The 20234-nt window shown below is 53.3% G+C and overlaps 2 protein-coding genes across 5 annotated transcripts in view; one reads left to right on the forward strand and one right to left on the reverse strand.

Moving 5' to 3' along the window:
- The window catches only part of NCF1 (neutrophil cytosolic factor 1), a 17880-nt gene extending 4186 nt beyond the window's left edge, over window positions 1-13694 (forward strand). Inside the window, exons 2-11 of the mRNA XM_034988703.1 lie at window positions 1736-1816; window positions 5132-5207; window positions 5332-5497; window positions 6754-6803; window positions 8366-8488; window positions 8913-9020; window positions 9826-9943; window positions 11397-11504; window positions 12030-12175; window positions 12531-13694. Coding sequence (XP_034844594.1) covers window positions 1736-1816; window positions 5132-5207; window positions 5332-5497; window positions 6754-6803; window positions 8366-8488; window positions 8913-9020; window positions 9826-9943; window positions 11397-11504; window positions 12030-12175; window positions 12531-12658 — 1104 coding nt within the window. The 3' untranslated portion in view covers window positions 12659-13694. The remainder of the gene's footprint in view (window positions 1-1735; window positions 1817-5131; window positions 5208-5331; window positions 5498-6753; window positions 6804-8365; window positions 8489-8912; window positions 9021-9825; window positions 9944-11396; window positions 11505-12029; window positions 12176-12530) is intronic.
- Window positions 13695-16340: 2646 nt separating this feature from the next.
- The window catches only part of LOC117999510 (general transcription factor II-I repeat domain-containing protein 2), a 52186-nt gene continuing 48292 nt past the window's right edge, over window positions 16341-20234 (reverse strand). For all 4 annotated transcript variants that reach the window (XM_034988699.1, XM_034988700.1, XM_034988698.1 and 1 more), the window contains exon 16: window positions 16341-18148. In XM_034988699.1, coding sequence (XP_034844590.1) covers window positions 16545-18148 — 1604 coding nt within the window. In that variant the 3' untranslated portion in view covers window positions 16341-16544. The remainder of the gene's footprint in view (window positions 18149-20234) is intronic.

Consider the following 20234-nt stretch of genomic DNA (forward strand, 5'->3'; position numbering starts at 1 on the left):
AAGGAAGGAAGGAAGGAAGGAAGGAAGGAAGGAAGGAAGGAAGGAAGATGACTGGGTGGCTCAGTCGGTTAAACGTCTGCCTTCAGCTCAGGTCATGATCCCAGGGTCCTGGGATTGAGTCCCACATCAGGCTCCCTGCTCTCCCCCTGTTTGTGCTCTCTCTCTGACAAATAAAATCTTAAAAAAAAAAAGAAAGAAAAAAGGGAAAGAGATAAAAACGTATAAACGTTTTCTTGGGGTGTCTGGCTAGCTTAACTGACTGAGCCACCCAGGCGTGCCTTTGGTGCATTTCAAAGCAAATTGCAAACATCTGTACACTTTGCCCTAAATACTTAAGCATGCATATCACTACCTAGAGGTCATATTCGTTTATTTTTTTCTCTTTTAAATTTTATTTTAAAAACATTTAAGATTTTATTTGTAAGCAGTCTCTACACCCAACATGGGGCTTGAACTCACAACCCTGAGATCAAGAGTTGCAGACTCCACTGATGGAGCCAGCCAGGTGCCCCTAGTTTTTTTCTCTTTTGATGTAAAATTTATGTAAAATGAAATCCACCAATCTTAGAGATATATTTGCTGAATTTTAATGGTACATGTCCCTACATAATCCAAACCCTCATCAAGGTATAGATTGTTACCATCACCCCCAGATTCTCTCACTCCCGAATCATTCCTCCACCATCCCCCGGACGCTACCTCTGTTCTGATTTCCCTTCACCTTTAGTTAGTCACGCTTGTTCTAGACTCTCACAGATATGGAATCCTACCAAGCATGTGTGTGGCCTTTCGTGTCTGGCTTCTTTCACTTAGCAGAATGCTTTTGAGATTCATCCGTGTGGATGCATCTGTCAGTAATTTGTTCCTTTTTGTGGCTGAGTATAGAATTCTCCTAGCTCTCTTTTGGTTTCTCCTTACCAGGTTTCTTTCCTTTTTTTTTTTTCTTCCTAATAATGGCTCCATGGAGATATAATTCACCTATATAAAGTGTACATATAAAGGGTACAATGGTTTTTAGTATTCACAGAGTTGTGCAACCATCATACAATCAATATACATATATTTTTTAAAGGTGTGTTTATTTGAGAGAGAGAGAGAGCATGAGCAGGAGGGGTAGAGGGAGAGGGGGAGAGAATCTCAAGCAGACTTTGAGCTGAGCGTGGAGCCCAACGTGGGACTCGATCTCACGCCCCTGAGATCATGACCTGAGCCACATCGAAGAGCCGGCCGCTTAACCGACTGCACCAGCCAGGCGCCCCTCATACAATCAATATTAGATTTTCATCACCACCCAAAAGAAACCCCAGACCTGTTAGGAACTTCCCATTCCCAGCCCAGTCCCCACAACCACTAATCTACTTTCTGTCTGTGTAGATTGTCTATTCTGGACATTTGGTAGAAATGGGACCCCACACTCTCTCCCTGAATTCTCGTAAGGTCTGAGCCCAGGCTTTTCATCTCACCTCCCGTAACTCTCCTACCAGCCCCAGGAGCCCCTCTGTCTCCAATTTACAGATGAGGAATTTGAGTTCATTTGAGAGAAGCTGCATCTCACCCTGGGTCCTAAGGCTGCAGAGCAGGAGCTCTGGGGTCCATGAGTCAGTGCCCTCTCTGTGGCCCAGGTCACCCCAAAGAGTGCTCTCCCCACCCCCCCCCCCCCCCCGCCCCCGCCCCCGAGTCCCATGGGCTTCCCCCAGGAAGCTGAACCCCCCCCCCCTGTCCCCCCCCCCCCCAGGTGTACATGTTCCTGGTGAAGTGGCAGGACCTGTCTGAGAAGGTGGTATACCGGCGGTTCACGGAGATCTACGAGTTCCACGTGAGTGCCCTGCGCACTTGTGTGTGTATATGTGTGTGTGTGTGTGTGTGTGTGTGTCTGTGTCTGGGAGGGGAGGGGACGGGAGGGGACACCACACCCAGTCCCAGCTCTGCCCTTCCAGGGGGAGGGTGGCCCAGGTGCTGGCCAGGAAGTGAGGAACCCAGAGCACCCCCAGCCCACAGTTGAGGGTGCATTATTTATTCCTTAAGTTAAAAGAACATTTTCATTAAAGTATGTTTTTTTTTTTTTTTAAAGATTTTATTTATTTATTTGTGTGAGAGAGAATGAGAGAGAGAGAACACATGAGAGGGGATAGGGTCAGAGGGCAAAGCAGACTCTCTGCTGAGCAGGGAGCCCGATGAGGGACTCGATCCAGGGACTCCAGGATCATGACCTGCGCTGAAGGCAGTTGCTTAACCAACTGAGCCACCCAGGCGCCTTAAAGTATGTTTTATTTTTTATTTATTTTTTGTTTTTTTTTTATTTAAATTCAATTGATTAACATACAGTGTATTATTAGTTTCAGATGTAGTATTCAGTAATTCATCAGTTGCGTATAACACCCAGTGCTCATCACATCCAGTGCCCTCCTTAATGCCCGTCACCCAGTTACCCCATCCCCCGACCACCTCCGCTCCAGCAGCCCTGTTTGTTTCCTAGAGTTAAGAGTCTCTTATGGTTTGTCTCCCACTCTGATTTCGTCTTATTTTGTTTTTCCCTCCCTTTCTTTATATTCATCTGTTTTGTTTCTTAAATTCCACATGTGAGTGAGATGATATAATTGTCTTTCTCTATTTCTTAGTTAGCATAATGCCCTCTAGTTTCATCCACATCGTTGCAAGTGGTAAGATTTCCTTAAAGTATGTTTTAATGTGGTAAAATACACAGAACTTCGCATCTTTTTAAAGATTTATTTATGTATTTGACACAGAGGGAGAGAGCAAGGACAAGCAGGGGGAATGGCAGGCAGAGGGAGAAGCAGACCCAGGCGCACCCCAGACTTTTTTAAAATATTTTTTTATTTTTAAGTAACCTCCATACCCAACGTGGGGCTCAAACTCATAATCCCGAGATCAAAGGTTGCCTGCTGTACTGATTGAGCCGGCCAGACGCCCCTCTTGTATGAGAAATTTAAAGCAAAATGCAGGGTCACCTGGGTGGCTCAGTCGGTTTCTGACTCCTGATCTCAGCTCAGGTCATGATCTCAGGAGCCTACCTAAAAAAAAAAAAAGTAAGTAAGTAAGTAAATAAAGCAAAATGCAGATCAATGTGAAGACTATAAGGGTCCCACACACCCAGGACACTGAGTCACAACTGATATCACTGTGCTGTTTGCTACAAGGCTTTTTTTTTTTTTAATGTCAACTCTAATCCCAGCGTGGGGCTTGAACTCACAATCCCGAGATCAGGAGTCATGAGCTCCACCGACTGAGCCAGCCAGGCGCCCCACAAGGCTTTTTTTAAGATAATAAAAATAAAACATGGGGCTCCTGGGTGGCTCAGTTGGTTAAGCGACTGCCTTCAGCTCAGGTCATGATCCCGGAGTCCTGGGATCGAGCCCCGCATCGGGCTCCCTGCTCAGCAGGGAGTCTGCTTCGCCCTCTCCCACTCCCCCTGCTTGTGTTCCCCCTCTCGCTGTGTCTCTCTCCGTCAAAGAAATAAATAAAATCTTTTAAAAAAAGAAAAGAAGGGGCGCCTGGGTGGCTCGTTGGTTAAGCGACTGCCTTCGGCTCAGGTCATGATCCCAGGGTCCTGGGATCGAGCCCCGCATCAGGCTCCCTGCTCCATCGGAAGCCTGCTTCTCCCTCTCCCACTCCCCCTGCTTGTGTTCCCTCTTTCGCTGTGTCTCTCTCTGTCAAAGAAATAAATAAAATCTTTTAAAAAAAGAAAAGAAGGGGCGCCTGGGTGTCTCAGTCGGTTAAGCGACTGCCTTCGGCTCAGGTCATGATCCTGGAGTCCCGGGATCGAGTCCCGCATCGGGCTCCCTGCTCGGCAGGGAGTCTGCTTCTCCCTCTGACCCTCCTCCCTCTCATGCTCTCTGTCTCTCATTCTCTCTGTCTCAAATAAATAAATAAAATCTTAAAAAATAATAATAATAAAAAAATAAAAAAGAAAAGAAAACATTACAAAAGAAGTGGAAAACACCCTTCATCCCATGCCCTGTCCCAGCTCCAGCCTGGGTGACTACAGCTGTGCACACACACACACACACACACACAAGTCCAAGAACAAGATACAGTAGTGTTGAGCGTGCATTCTCCGCAGGCTTTCTAGAAGCCATCAGCATGCCGCTGCTCCTTTCTCTGCCTTGTTCCTGTCACTAGGTCACATTTTTGAGACCTGTCCATGCTGATATGTGCGCGACTCCATCTCTCCTCTTTAAACTGTTCTGGGTTGTTCCAGCGTAGGATTAGCCCCTTTTACTAATTGGTGGACTCTTGCATTCATTCATCAACTATTTATCGAGCACCTACTAAGCGCCAGGTGCGTCCTACTTGGTGAGCGGGAGACGCTCTGAAGGTAACAAAGGCATAAAAAAGATGCAAGTCCTTGCCCTCCCTTGTGGACCTTAAGTTCTAGCGGAGGAGTCAGGATAACAGACAAACAAAACATAAGTAATTTACATAGTATGTTAGACAGTCGTTAGAACTATAGAGAAAATAAAGCAGGGGGTGGTGGTGGGTGGGAGGACTGAGTTAGGAGGGGAGATTGTCAGGGAGAAGGTTTCACTGAGGGGGTGATATCTGAGCAAAGACTTGAAGAAGGACAAAGAGAAAGAGAAAGTGCTATTGACAAATACAGGGGAAGAACGGGAAAAGCAAGTGCAAAGGCCCTGGGGCAGGAATGGGCCTGGAGTATTCAGAGATGGCTGGAGCAGAGTGAACAAGGGAGGGGAGGGCGGTGGCAGAGGAGGTCAGTGAGGCAGACAGGACGGGTCTGCGGGGCCCTGTAGACTAATGTGAGCTGAGAGTCAGGGAGGGCTCTGAGCAGAGGAGAGACATGATCCAATTTAAGTGTGAAGAGGGTGCTGGGTTGAGGACAAAGATGGAAGGGGGCGTAGGATGTGATCATCCAGGTTCGGTGGAAGCTCAGCCCGAGGTGGTGGCTGTGTGGGTAGTGAGAAGGGTCAGATTCTGGATGGATTTTAGGAGCAGAACCAGAAGAATCTGCTGGTGGCTGTAAGGTGGGAGAGAAAGAGGACCAAGGATGGCAGCCGAACTTTCTAGCCCACGTGATTAGAAGAGTCGTTTCCAATTCGATGCTTTGACAGGGTTGTAATAAAGGACGTGCCTTCGCCTTTTCTTTTGTGTCTAGAAAACGTTAAAGGAAATGTTTCCTATCGAGGCGGGGGACATCAACCCACAGAACAGGATCATTCCCCACCTGCCAGGTAAGGAGCAGGTCACCTGTCCTGGCTCCGCTCTCCTGCCCTGCGATCTGTGCCCCCTACTCCCGCTCCCTCTGGGACTTGACCTGGGAGTGTGCTCACTGGTGTCCCTCCCGGGCCCCTCCAGCCCCACGGTGGTTCGACGGGCAGCGGGTCGCCGAGAGTCGCCAGGGCACCCTCACCGAATACTGCAATGTGCTCATGAGCCTGCCTGTCAAGATCTCTCGCTGCCCCCACCTCCTCAACTTCTTCCAGGTGCGCCCTGATGACCTCAAGCTCCCCACGGACAGCCAGTGAGTGGCCCCCGCATTCTGGCCCCAAAGTGGAAGAGGGAAGGGTGGTGGTGAGCTCTGCCTGGGGAGGGGGTGCAGGATATCCCCCCTGTGACAGATAACTAAAGCTCAGGGAGGGGAGGCGACTTGCCTGAAGTCACACAGCCCAAAAGAGAAGGAGGAAGGATTCCAACTCTGGCCCATGTGACCTGGAACTCCCCCACCCCCCGCCCCAGCGTCCCTGCCAATTCTCCACCTGGAGCCCTCTGAGCCTCACGGTGCTGGGTGGGGGGGCTCTCTGGGCTGGGAATGTGAGATCCTAGGTCCTCAGCCTCAGCTTGCCTTCTGAAAGCCATTTCTCCGTCTGTAACGGGGTGGGAAGGGCCAGATGGAGTAATGGGGGCCATGGAGAGCACTTACAAACTGTGAAGTGCAGAGCCCCAATGAGGGGGGTGGGAGGGTTGGTGGCCACTGTTAATCGCTGAGCACGCCTCCGCTTTGCTCCTCATTTTCTGCCTGCCCCAGCCCCAGGGGACTCCTGTACTCAGGGCCCAGCCTGGAAAGCATCTGAGAAGCTGAGGGAGGTCTCAGGGGAATGTGCTGTCCTGCTGGGGAAGGTCCCTCCCTCTGTCCCTCGCTGCTCACTGAGTGCTGGTGAGGCCTGGTGGACACACAGCACCGTGGAACATCTCCCCTGGCCCAGGGGCAGGACAGTGCAGCACCCAGGGGCCTGGGTGGTGGGGATGCCCCCTCCCTGTCGGCCACTCTCCTGAGCCCCCAGAAGAGGGGAGCTGGCCCCCCAAGGTGACAAGAGCCTTTCCCAGACCGGAGTGCATCACCTGTGTTCTCTTTAACAGTTGTCTCCTTGGGGCACCTGGGTGGCTCAGTGGTTAAGCGTCTGCCTTCGGCTCAGGTCATGATCCCAGGGTCCTGGAATCGAGCCCCGCATCGGGCTCCCTGCTCAGCGGGAAGCCTGCTTCTCCCTCTGCCTCTGCCTACAGCTCCCCCTGCCTGTGTTCTCTCTCGCTCACTGTGTCTCTGTCAAATAAATAAGTAAATAAATCCCTAAAAAAAACCCCAAAAACAGTTGGCTCCTTTGGGTCTGCAGAAGGCGGGGGGGGGGGGGCTTTCCTTGCCCCGTGGCTCCCTTCCCCCTGCAGCGGCCCCCACATCCCATATTCCTTTTCCTCTTGGGAAGTTCTTCTGTAGGTCTGCCCGGAGCCTCTGCTTCCCCGGTGGGAAGCTGCACACCTAACCCAGATTCTTCTTTCCTGCAGGGTGAAAAAGCCAGAAACCTACCTGGTGCCGAAAGACAAGAGCATTACGGGTGAGAGCCGGGGGCAGCCACCTGTAGGTCACCCTGAGGGGACTGGGGACATGATGGGGGATGCTGAGCACAGGCCGTGCAGGGAAAGGAGCCGGGGTGGGGGGGAGTTATCTTGGTGGCTTGCACTAACGACTGGGGATCTTGGGGGGTCACTGGTCAGTGAAGCTTTCGAAGCTCATGTCTGTGGCCGCAGAGCCCAGCCCGACCCCCGCTCCCAACAGCCCGCGATGTCCTGGCTGAATGAATGAACAGGTTTGGGGGCAGAGGGGCCTGACCGTGTCTGATCTGTTGTGCACGATAATTGTTAATAATACAACCTGACATTTATTAAGGACTCATTCTGTCCCAGGCCCTATTTTAAATGTCTTCCACATATTAACACATGTAATCATCTCTGTAACAAATATGAAGTAGGGACCAAAGTGCTATTAACCCCATTTCACAGCTGGACACACTGAAGCTTGATCTGAGCTGGAACTCAGGTCAAGGGCCACACAGCCACGAAATGTGGAGCGGGATTTCAACCAGTGAGTGGGATGCCCGGATGGGGCTATGGGCCACTCAGCGTGTGGTCCAGGGAGCAGTGTCTTAGTCTATGCGGGCCAAAGCACCGCAGACCAGGCGAGGGGGGAGGGAGGGTCTTAAACAACAGAAATGAGTTCTCTCACAGTTCTGGAGGCTGGGAGTCCGAGATCAGGGTGTGGGCGGGGTTGGGCTCTGCCGAGGCCTCTCCCCTTGGCGTGCAGACGGCTGCCTCCCCCTTGTGCCCTCACCCGGCCTTCCCTCTGTGCACGTACCCCCCTGGTGTCTCCTCTTCCTCTTATAAGGACGCCAGTCCTATGGGGTTAGGGCCCCACCCTTACCACCTCTTTTTTTTTTTTTAAAGATTTTATTTATTTATTTGACAGAGATAGAGAGACAGTGAGAGAGGGAACACAAGCAGGGGGAGTGGGAGAGGGAGAAGCAGGCTTCCCGCGGAGCAGGGAGCCCGATGCGGGGCTCTATCCCAGGACCCTGAGATCATGACCTGAGCCGAAGGCAGACACTTAACAACTGCGCCACCCAGGTGCCCCACCCTTACCACCTCTTTAAAGGCTCTAACTCCAAATACAGATTCTAAGGTACTAGGGCTTAGGGCTTCAACATGTGAATTTTTGGGAGGGGAGAAGAGGGGTATTTCAGTCCATAACATGGTGCACTGACAAGACCTGGGGACTGCTTAGAAATGCAGACTCTCAGGTCCCATTGCCGGCCTATGGAATCAGAACCTGCGTTCCAGCAAGATCCTGGGGCGATTGGTGTGCACATTAGGGCGCAGGAGGGCTGCTCACTGACCTGATCAAGTGAGAAAGAGGGTGTGTAAGGTGTGTGACTAGGGTCTGGAACACACGAGGTGTTCCATAAATGTGGGGCTACAAAAACTAGCTGGTCTCTGCTGCTTTCTAGTTGGCAGGGGACATCTACCTCCAGTGCACCTGGTTCTGGTGGCCCGTGCAGGGGACTGCCTGGAGGAGGCAGCCCATCCCCGCACTGTGCACTCACCCCACCTTCCCTCTGTCCAGACATCACAGGCCCCATCATCCTGCAGACGTACCGGGCCATCGCTGACTTTGAGAAGACCTCGGGCTCCCAGATGGCTCTGGCCACGGGTGATGTGGTGGACGTCGTGGAGAAGAGTGAGAGTGGTCAGTCTCCCTGCCCTGCTGGGACCTCAAGCCCCCTACCAAGGCTCTGGCCCTCAGACAGCCTCCAGCTTCCTCCCCGCCTGGTCCACTGACAGGCTTGTGGCTCCTCTGGGGACCCCAACTGGCCTCCCCACGCTGAGAGCACCCCCCAGGGGAGGCTGTGGGCATCTGGGCATCCCCGGGGTTAGGTCCAGGAGGCTAGGTGAGCTTCTGGGCGTGCTGTGTGGGAAGCAGATTCTGAGCTGTAATCCTGTAACCTGTGTGCATGGAGGATGGTGAAGGTGACAATTCTGAATTTGAATGTTGGATGTCTGTGTGTCTATGTCCGGGTGTCCTTACCAGCCTGGTGGCCAAGGGAGGCTGCCAGGCCCGCCCAGACTTCCTGCCTCACCCCCCCCCCTCCCCCACCCCCGTCCCTGCACAGGCTGGTGGTTCTGCCAAACGAAGACAAAGCGAGGCTGGGTCCCGGCGTCCTACTTGGAACCCCTGGACAGTCCTGATGAGACAGAGGACCCAGAGCCCAACTATGAAGGTGCAGCCTTGCCTTCCATGGCCATAAGGATGGGAGGGGAAGGGACCGGAGGGGCCCTGGGATATTGAGAAGCCAGATACAATCATATCTACTTGGGGGTTGGGTAGGACTGTGGGCTGCCCAGCGGGGTCAGGGTGGAGACCCCATAGTCTGGCTTGAGGGGCCCAGGTAGGAGGTGATGCCCTTGGTCAGGACAGAGAACCAGGAGATAGAGTAGAGGTGGGTCCAGCCCGGGCCAGGTCCGGCGGGAAGCCAACTGAGGAGCAGATCTGAGGTTCAGGGAGGAGCGCTGCCTGCGGGCAGGGGCATCCTCGCTGACTGCAAGCGGAGAACCGGCAGCCCGCGGGCTGGAGCGAAGTAAGTAAGTTAGAGTTGATTGCCCGTATTTTAAAATGGAGAGATTTCACAACTGTACGCAGATTTATGGCATCCCTGGAAAAACTGGAAAAGGTGTGGACGCCGGAGTCAAGTGGCTCAGGTGCCACGTGGACGGGTGCTCCACCCCTGCACCGCCTGCCTGGCCACGTGTCCTATTTAGGTGCCTGGCCCCTGATGTGGGTGGTGGGGGGTGCGATGGGCCAGCTCCCCCGGGTGTAGTGGGCAGAGGGCAGAACTCCGGGGTGCCCCACGAGTGGGCGGCAGGAGCCTGCAGAGGGAGACCAGTAAGGAGCAGGCAGGGAGGAGAGGGGAGGGTGGTCCTGGGCTCTAGCTGGAGAAAGCCTCGGGGCCCAGAGAGGAGAGGAGGGGAGGCAGGCCAGCGCTGGGCAGACCCTCACACTGTGCCCCTGCCCCCACGGCCGACCAGGTGAGCCCTATGTCTCCATCAAAGCCTATACCGCCCAGATGGAGGATGAAGTGTCTCTGCAGGAGGGCGAAGCCATTGAGGTCATTCATAAGCTCTTGGATGGTTGGTGGGTCATCAGGTAGGAGAGCGCCCCGCCCTCCCCACTGTGCCCACCCTGAGTGTCAGCCCTGGCCTGGGGCCCGGTCTGTTTGGGCTCAGTGCTGACTCAGGTGTGGGACTCTGGATAAGCCACCACCTCTCTATGGACTCAGTTTCCATTTTGGTAGCAGATCAATGACTATCCCACCCCAACTGGCTCTCAGGGTTCAGCGTCCTTGTTCTTTGTGACTTGGGGTCACTCGCCATCTATTATTCCTTCTACAACACAATTGATTGTTGCGTTAATTATTTTACTTGAGAACTGGTAGAGCAGACCCTGTCATCCTTTTTCCTTTTAAATCTTCGGTTGTCATTGATTCTTATCTGGTCATTCCTCCTGGGGAGAGCAGAACCCTGGGGGCTTGTAGGGCCATCTTCTTGGACCCACTGGGCCTCCCCAGGTCCTTTTCCACCCTTTCAGAGCCTCGAGTCATAGGGCCAGTCCATGGCCCCAGTGAGCTCGTGGCCACAGCACCCACCATCAGCATGGCTCCGGGCTGGAGGCTCTGAGGCAGGAAGATATTTCTCAACCTTTTTGACCCTCACTTAACCGCCCATCATGTACCCCTAAGAATCTGCTTGTGATTCTCCCACCAGCCAAGAAGGATCAGAGTTTTACTGAGTGAACTTTGTAATATGTGAAGTTTTTCTCACTCCCAAATTATAGTAGTGAGAATGGAGAGAAAAGTCTTTTCAGCAAGTGGTGCCGGAACAGCTGGGCGTCCACCTGGAGGAAAGGCACGTAGACCCCTCCCTCACACCACGCACATTTATTCAGGATGCGTCATGGGTTTGACCAAGCACAAAACCCCAAACTAAAAAGCTTGTGGAAGAAAGCATAGGGGAACTTGGTGACCTGGAGGGAGAGAACGCCAGATCACGCTGTAAAAGAAAATACTGACAAATACACTGTTGCAGATGTTTTATTGCAAACACATGTCCCTGGGCTGGCGGGGGTCGGGGGGCAAGTTGGACCTGCTAATTTCTCCTACTACCAACATCAAGGCTGGGCGGGCCTATGTTGCACAGATGAAGAAACTGAGGCCCAGAGGGACAGAGTCTGGTGTTGGCCAAGCTTCAGGGTATCTGCAACTCCCGACTGCCTTAACCCCAACTGTTTATTTTTTAAAAATTTTTTTTCTTTTTTTAAAGATTTTATTTATCTATTTGACAGAGAGAGACACAGCAAGAGAGGGAACACAAGCAGGGGGAGGGGAGAGGGAGAAGCAGGCTTCCCACGGAGCAGGGAGCCCGATGCGGGGCTTGATCCCAGGACCCGGGGATCATGACCTGAGCCGAAGGCAGACGCTTAACGACTGAGCCACCCAGAAGCCCCATCCCCAACTGTTTAGAGAGATCCCTGAACCCCCCACATCTGAGGCCCCTGCTCCCCCCTGTGACTGCGGGGCCTTCAAGGGCTGCCTCTGTTGCAGGAAAAACGACATCACAGGCTACTTCCCATCCATGTACCTACAGAAGTCCGGGCAGGATATAGCCCAGGCCCAACGCCAGATCAAGAGCCGAGGGGCACCGCCCCGCAGGTGAGCGAGGGTCCCCGGGATTGGACGGGGCTGAGGAAGAGGTACCACGGGTCCCCTCTGTCGGTCCAGGCCCTGGATTGGCAGTGCTGGGGAGGGGGCTCGGGACAGGGGCTCCCCAGCAGGCGGGGGAGACAGAACCCTCACTGGATCGAGGCAGGACTTGCCCTCCCACATCGTGGGTCTGGTCCGGGGGCGGTGGGACAGCAGGGGTGTGAGGTGGAGGTGTAGACGTCGATGCCGGGCGTCCTTGGGGACGGCCCGTGAGGGCTGTGGCCGTCCAGAGGGCTTCCTGGGGAGGGGCCGGGCTGATGGCTGGCGAGGGGCTCTGCCACCCAGGAGTCCGCGTAGGCGCGGGGGAGTCGCATGCATGGCCCGCCCCGTCGTGCGGGGTCCCCGCCCCGCTCCCCACTGCCCCGGGCCAGTTGTTGGACCCCAGGGCCTGTCATGCGGGTCCGCGCAAGCAAGGACGCGGGCGCATCGGGGACGGCCAGGCGCTGAGCAACGCCCCCGTCCCGCTGCGCCCAGGTCGTCCATCCGCAACGTACACAGCATCCACCAGCGGTCGCGGAAGCGCCTCAGCCAGGACACTTACCGGCGCAACAGTGTTCGTTTTCTGGAGCAGCGTCGCCGCCAGGCGCGGCCGGGACCGCGGAGGGCAGGGAGCCCGCGCCGTGAGTGCGGGCGGTGGCCGGGGGCGGGGGGCGGGGCTGCCCGGGGCGGGGCCTGGAGAACGGGGCGGGTCCAGGGGCGGGTCCAGGCGCGCCCGGGCCCGCGGAGAGCCGTCAGCCCGCGCGGTGAGTGCCGGCAGCGGCCTGGGGGCGGGCTTTCTTGGGGGCGGGGCCTTGAGGACGGGGCGGGGCTAGAAGCGGGGCCAGGGCCGGCCCGGGCCGCCCTGTGCTGGGAGCCCGCGGCGTATGAGTGTCCGTAGCGGTCTGGAGGCGGGGCTTCCCGGGGCGGGGCCTGGGCGGTGAGGGGAGGCGGGGCCTGAAGGTTGGGGCGGGGCCTCTTACCCGGCCGCGCTTTCAGCGATAGGGGAGCAGCCTGAGACCGAGAGCGCAAAGCCACAGCCCGCGGTGCCCCCGCGGCCCAGCGCGGACCTCATCCTGCACCGCTGCAGTGAGAGCACCAAACGGAAGCTGGCTTCCGCCGTCTGAGGCCGGGCCACTCCCCTAGATGGCGTCCTGGCCTCTCCGCCCTGTCCCGCCCCATCCCTGTATCCACGTGTATAGATCCAGAAGTCTGGATGCCTCCCGCAGTCCCGGCCTCGCCCGGCTAACTATTCAGCGCTCTCAATAAATGTTGCTTGGAGTGGGCAGAAGTCCTGCAGAGCAGCGGGGCGGGCTGGGCTGGGCTCGCCCTTGGGGGTGTTTATAGAATTAGGACTGAGGGCTGTGAGCTCTGCTGGGGCGGGAGGTTGGGGGAAGTTGCGAGAACCAAGGTCCGGTTGCACACTGCCCTGGCTTTGGCCGAGACTAAGTTTGCACGGGGCCAAGTGCAATAAGAACGCCCCGCACCCCCCGCCCCCGCGCTGGCTGTTTGGACAGAAGCTGCCTGCTAAAACTTTGGTCCCACTGCAGAAGAGTTCTGAAGAAGGGTGCCACAGCGCGCGGTGTGTGCACCTTAGTTCGGTGACAAAGAAAAATTGTCATCTAGGAATAGGGAGGGAGCACCTTTGATTATTCGCTGCCCAGTTAGGAGGTTGTACCAGAAAGCAATTACTCATTCATGAACAGACCCTCACCGCCCCCACCAGCCCTGCTGCCCGACCATGGCTCAAAGTCTTTGCCGGTGGATCTTTTGCAAAATGCAAAGACACCAACCAGGGTGCAACCTGGAGCCGCAAATCTTGCTAAAGCAGCAGCTTATCAGGAAGGCGGTGGGTGACAGCTACCCCTCCTTATGTGGGAGGTGGCACAAGAGGATGGACAAGGCTGGTTCCTTCGAGATAAGGGGACTGATGCTTCTCAAGAGAGTAATATGACCAGCGCAATGACTGAAAGAGGCCTTGAGAACATCACTGGGCCCTTTGCTTTTTGCACATGCGGTTTGCTGGAAAAGTCCAGCCCCTCAAACGCTATCATGCAAAGCTGTGGGAGAATTGACCACCGACCATCCCAACCCCTTTGCTTGTTCAGTTGCAAGTATAATTAAAAAAACAAACTGTGTGAGATAAAATACAGATTTTCTTAATTTTTAGTTTCATCTTTTCCAAGCTAAGGTCCCGATCCAATGTTTTCCTCACGTTTTTCTGCACTTCTGGTCCCCTGGAGGTGGCCCTGCGCTGGCCCCACTGTTGCGTGCTGAGGAGGAGGCCCGGGTGGTGCGTGGGCCTGAGGGCAGGGGGCCTGCCCCGGGGGCTTCTGCTGTCCCCTCGGGGGAGCCAACAGAGAGCACCCGGCAGGCACGCCTGGAGGGGCCTGCGTCTGAGTTACGGCTGCAGTGTGTGGGCGGACGATTTTCTTGGGGCCAGGCACAATGCTGGTCTCTTTCTGTACCTTGTTTTGGTTTGAGAACAACCCTGGCAGGTGGGTTTCTGGTAGAGGAAACCAAGCCTCAGAAAATGTAAGCAAGTTTTTAGGGTAATATGGCAAGTGGGTGACAGAGCTTTTCTTTTTGGTTCCAAAGCCCTACTGGATTCATTACATTCTCCTGACCCCGCAGAGTTCCTGCTCTGTGGCTCAGTCCAAATGGCAGGTGCAATGGCCAACGGGCACTGAGAGGAGGGAGGTGACAGGGGCCTGGCTTCCAGAGCCCCAACCCCCCACCCCCACCCCAGGCCTGTGTTGGAGTGACCAGTGTCCTCTGTCCACCTGGGACAGGAAGACAGGGCCTTGGGGGAAATGCTCCTAGAAACTGATGGGGACCACCAAATCCAGCCCTTGGCTCCGGCCTGGGCCCCACCACCCCGCTCCTAAGTGCTCTCATTTGCAGACACCCCATCAATCGATGACCCCAGAAAACCATCTGCTTGCTCAGTCAGTTCTCCCAGGCTTGGCTCCGTCATCTGAGTGAAGGTGCTGGGCCGCCACGGTCCCAACACACATGCAGGATAAAGAAGGAAGCCGTAGGAGTTGATTCAAAGCAGAACAGCCCATGAATAGTCGAGTCACAGAGGGCAGCCCAGGCTGAACCCTGCTGTCCCCTCAGCATCATCCGATGCGCTAACCACCAGAAAGCCACACATGACAGCCTCCTGTCATGGAATAACACGGACTTCGGAGTCACACAGACCTAGTTTGAATCCTGACCCCATCTCTGCTGTGTTACCTTGGCAGGTCACTTAATCACTCTGAGCCCTAGCCGTCGGTCTATCACATGAGGGGGCTGACCTTTCCCTGCAGAGTCCACAGGGCGACCCCTCTGATACTCGGTTGGGCATCTGCTCGGGTACACCGGGGCGGGTCTCCCCTGACCCCGTTGGAAACCAGCCCATTCCTCCCCCTAGGAAGTGAGCCTCTGAGCTAGCCAGACCCAGCTGTACCTGCAGTCCACCCCCCAAGGACAGGAACTGCCGGGGTGGGGTCATTTTCCCTGTGTCTGAGGACATGCACTGGGGCTCCAGCTGGGGGCGGGTGCCTTGCGCAGGAAACTGCCTGGAGGTTGGTCTCTCTCTCTCTCCTGCAGCCTCCCTTTATTTTTATCAAAGTGTTTTGTCCATTGCTTCCTGAACGGGTCATCACCAGGTCAGGATCTTTAGCCTTTTTGCTCCCTAGTCAGATTAATTCTTCCAACCTGGAAAGTATTCATAATTTGGGGTCATTAATTCCAGTGGCTAATACAGATTAAGAACACTGTGTGTGCGTGCGCGCGCGCGCTTTCAAATGCCAGCTCTCCGGGGGTTAAGTGCTGTAAAGGGAAGGACATCAGGACAGTCTCCGAGGGACTGTCCCCAGCTTGCAAACATGTTAGAACACAAGGGACACCATGCACAGTGTCATTTATGGTAAACGAGATCGAAGTATTACATCAGTGTTCGATTTACTGGAGCTGGTCACTAAGTAAGTCATGGTTAGAGAATATCCCTATTCTTGGAAAATATTCCCTAAAGTAGTCGGGGGAAAGGATGTATGTAACCCCCTCAAATGGTTCAGAAAAAAAAATTAGGCGTGTGCATTTATACACACATGATACTCGGACACTCCTGCATACAGGCTCACGGGCAGCGTGGGACACACACATGAGAGAGAGAAGGAGGCCAAGCAAACAAGGGATAGAGCATAGGGGTAAAATTTCAATAATATGAGAATTTGGCAAGAGGACATGTAAGTGTTCTTCATACCTTTCTTGTTTCCGCAACTTCTCTGCAAATTTTAAATTATTTCAAAATACAGTTTATTTATTTCTTAAGTCATCACCGCACCCAACACGGAGCTCAAACTCACCACCCACAGATCAAGAGTCGGATGCTCTACTGACTGAGCCAGCCGGGCCCCCCTCAAAAAAAAAGTTTATCAAAAAAACAAAACAAAACAAAACAAAAAAACAAAACAACCTCCAAACCTCAGCTGCCTTGGCCTTTGAAAGCTCATGTTACTTGTTATCTGGAGTTCTCCATTTTCAACTCCTATCTTTGTGGGTCTGCCGGGAGGCAGAGACAGATCACACAGGGGTGCTACGGTTGGTGAATGTGTCTCCAAGGGACTGTCCCCAAGCTTGCAAACATGTTAGATCACAGGGGACACCATGCAGAAAGTGGGCAGATAGATGTGTGTGCATTTACCTTCCTCCACGAATACACACCTCTCTGTTTCTCTGTTGGCTGATTTAAAACTTCAGTATGCTGGCCTCAGGGGTGAGTGAAACCCGCCGGCCAGAAGGAAAAGCAACCACCAGAAATACAATAAAACGGTCTTCATCTTTACTGGACTATGGTGAGGCATAAAATGTCATACAAACGGGTAGGATACTGCAAGTTACATTTCCGAGTCAAAGTGGAAAAAACTGGAAAACAGAAAGTTTGTAACTTGTCTTCTCATCTTGCAATCCCTGGGGCCCGGAGGATTCTAGTCTTGCACCGCACCCCCCCCCCCGTGTTGTAAGTCATGTCGCGATGTGGAGCATGGAATCCCACTGCGAGTCCTTTAACTGCGAGCAGTATTTCGTTTTGCTCAGTTTCATAATGGAAAACAGCTGTTCGCAAATGTAGGTGCTTCCGAACATGGAGAGAATCTTTGCACAGTGGATTCTGTACTTCGGGTAGCTACTCCACAGGTATTTGTAGAACTCGGGGACCCCGACCTTGTCGTATTTAGTCTTTAGCACCGTGTTGCACTGCAGGTCAATGACCTCCATCTGGAGCGCCTCGTGCACGCTCTCGATCTTCACCGAGAAAGGGGAGCTGAACAGGGTCAGGTCACTTTCATAGAGTTTGAAATCGGACAACCTCTTCTGGAACTCGGTCTTCAGTTCCACGATTTTGGGAATGTAGTTCAGTCCGTCACTTTCATTTCTGGAAACCGACTTCAGCGTGGGGAAGTGGGCCAGGTTATTCCTTGCCAAGTGAGTTTCCCAAAGGCACAGTTTGGCTAGGAATGCCCGGATCTGGTCGTACATCTGCGTGACGACCTGTGAGTGCCCTTGGAGCGAGATGTTCAAAGTGTTCAGGTGCATTGTCATATCGACCAAGAAGGCCAAATCTCTGATCCAATCTTGAGAGCTCAGCTGAGGCAGGGGCTTCCCTCTGGACGACATGAAGGAATCAATTTCTTCCAACGATTCAAAAAATCTCTTGAGCACCAGCCCTCGACTGAGCCACTTAATCTCGGTGTAGTAGAGCAGGCTGCCATATTGGCTGTCCAGTTCATACAGCAAGGTCGTGAACTCACTGTGGTTCAGCCCACGGGAGCAAATCCAGTTCACGGAGTTAACCACCACACTCATGACGTGGTCCATCTTCAACTTTTGCGCACAAAGCGATTCCGGGTGAATGATGCAACAAACCGACTTCAGATCCGAGTCCTTGCAAATCATGGCCACCTTGGATTTAAGTTTCGTCACCAGCCCGTCGTTCACATCGACCATGGCAGGGGTGCCTGTAGAGGCCACGCTGACCAGTTTTGACCAGTCGATATTAAACTTCTTCAGACTCTTCTCGACACGCAGAAATATCTCGTTGCCAGATTTTGTACCTGTCATGGGCACCGTATCCAAGAGCTCTTCCGACACATCGAAATTCTCATCAACGCCGCGGATGAATATGGCCAGCTGGGTGGTATTATTGATATCCGTGATCTCATCGATTGCGATAGAGTATGCCACGAACGACTTGATTTTTTCGCGTAACTTCTCCCATAAGTTCCCAGCCATGTCTTCTATGGGTTGCACGGCCGCGGTTTCATTTGGGCTCACATTTGCAAAGGCCTGTTTCTGCTCGGGGCCCATGATCTCGGATGACCCCAAGAGGTACTTCCTGAGTCCTTTCTTCAGCTCGTGGAGCTTCTCGTCCCGCATCTTCTCAGTATACTGGTCATAGTGCTTGCTGTGGTTCGTTTGATAATGGCGCCGGAGGTTATACTCTTTGGACACAGACATGCTCTGTTTGCATATTAAACACGTAGGAATATTCTGCACTTCCACGAAGAAATACGCTCTCTCCCACTTCTCTTGAAAGACACGGCCCTCCTGGTCTATCTTTCTTTTTCCCACTTTTGATAGAGACATGGAGACAAGAAATATTTCACTTTTTCTCTCAACTCTACCATACGAAAAACAACAGCAAAAATGTGATGATAAATGTCAGGGGTAAAGTGGCTGGGGTGGGGGGGGTATGGTTAACCCACTCCTGCAGAGAGGGACGGCTGACTCTCAGCTCCAGCAACGGGCTGCTGGAGGGGATGTGGGATCTGGGGCCAGATCTTCAGATTCCAAGAGAACTTAGAAATCGACTCTTTTTTTTTTTTAAGGTAAACTCTATGCCACACGTGGGGCTCGAACTCACAACCCTGAGATCAAGAGTCACTTGCTCTACCCACTGAAAACGTCCCTGGCTTTTCTTTCTTTTTCTTGAAAATGTCCCTGGCTTTTCAATGTCGGCCACTCGTTTCCATTTTTATTTATTTATTTATTTATTTATTTATTTATTTATTTATTTAAGATTTTATTTATTTATTTGACAGAGAGAGACACAGCGAGAGAGGGAACACAAGCAGGGGGAGTGGGAGAGGGAGAAGCAGGCTTCCTGCGGAGCAGGGAGCCCGATGTGGGGCTCGATCCCAGGACCCTGGGATCATGACCTGAGCCGAAGGCAGTCGCTCAACCGACTGAACGACCCAGGCGCCCTCGTTTCCATTTTTAAAAGGTACACTAGCCCAGTGAAAGGCATCTTTTGTGATTCAGCAAGTACCTATGTTTGCCCCATCTGCTTTAAGCAAGAATGATCTGGCACTATGTTTGCATCTTATTGTATATTTTTTCATTTGTGTCTCAAGAGAACTTTGAAGTAACAGGGAAGGGGGATGACCACGGAAGGTGTGTGATTTACCTGCTGTGAGGCGCAAGGGGCCTTGGTCATAGCCACGGAACTGCACACAACTTACTTGTTTTAAATTTAACGAAATCAGACCACGTAGCAGGTAAGAGCTCTACTTGGAGAGAACACAGGTCTAAACATTCACTTCAAGAAAATGTGGGCAGAGGGGCCGCCTGGGTGGCTCAGTCGTCAAGCATCTGCCTTCAGCTCAGGTCATGGTCCCAGGGTCCTGGGATCGAGCCCCACATCAGGCTCCCTGCTCAGCGGGAAGCCTGCTTTTCCCTCTCCCCCTCCCCCTGCTTGTGTTCCCTCTCTCGCTGTCAAATAAATAAATAAAATCTTAAAAAAAAAAAAAAGGGGGCGCCTGGGTGGCTCAGTCATTAAGCGTCTGCCTTCGGCTCAGGTCATGATCCCAGTGTCCTGGGATCGAGCCCCGCATTGGGCTCCCTGCTCTGCGGGAAGCCTGCTTCTCCCTCTCCCTCTCCCCCTGCTTGTGTTCCCTCTCTCGCTGTGTCTCTCTCTGTCAAATAAATAAATAAAATCTTTAAAAAAAAAAAGTGTGGGCAGAGACAAAAAAGTAAGTCAATTCGGTGGTTGTCTGGGGCTGGGGGCAGGAACAGGAAATGAGAGAAAAATGGGTAGGAGGGATCTTTTGGGGGGTGATGGAAACGTCCTAATATTAGATTGTGGTGACAGTTTGCCGAACTCTGTAAATTTATTAAAAATCACTGGCAGGTGTATACCTCATACAAGGGAATGTTACGGTATGTAACTCATGCCTCAATAAAGCTACAAAAAAAAAAAAGAAACTGTTCAGCAACAAACAAGACGAGTTTAGGAAGAATAATCAATCGGGCATTTTCAAAGAATATTTTAGTTTTTCCAACTTGAACTGAGGAGGTGCCCTAGTGACTCAGACTCCAGAGAACATCCCTACATCTGCTTTACTCACCCCACAGGATGCTGATGACTTGCTTGCAATGACTCCGGGGGGCCACGTTCAGAATACTGAACAGGCACCGTGGATGGGGCGTTGCTCAGTCAGAACAGATGTTGACCTCAGCACCGGAGGGGTCCTGGGAGCCACCTCTGTGCCAGGTGGCACCCTCTAGGCTCTGAACTGGGGGGAGATCTGGGCAGGGGGGGCTGGGGGGGGTGTCCTCGGGGATGGAGCTGGGGTACCAGGCAGGAGCTATTTACCCACTGAGCTGGGCTAGTTCAGTAAAATGTTCCTAGCCCCCCACCCCTGCCATAAAGGGCTC

This window comes from Mirounga leonina, unplaced genomic scaffold, assembly GCF_011800145.1.
Source record: "Mirounga leonina isolate KUSES-001 unplaced genomic scaffold, KU_Mleo_1.0 Mir_454, whole genome shotgun sequence".
Taxonomy (NCBI): Eukaryota; Metazoa; Chordata; class Mammalia; order Carnivora; family Phocidae; genus Mirounga; species Mirounga leonina.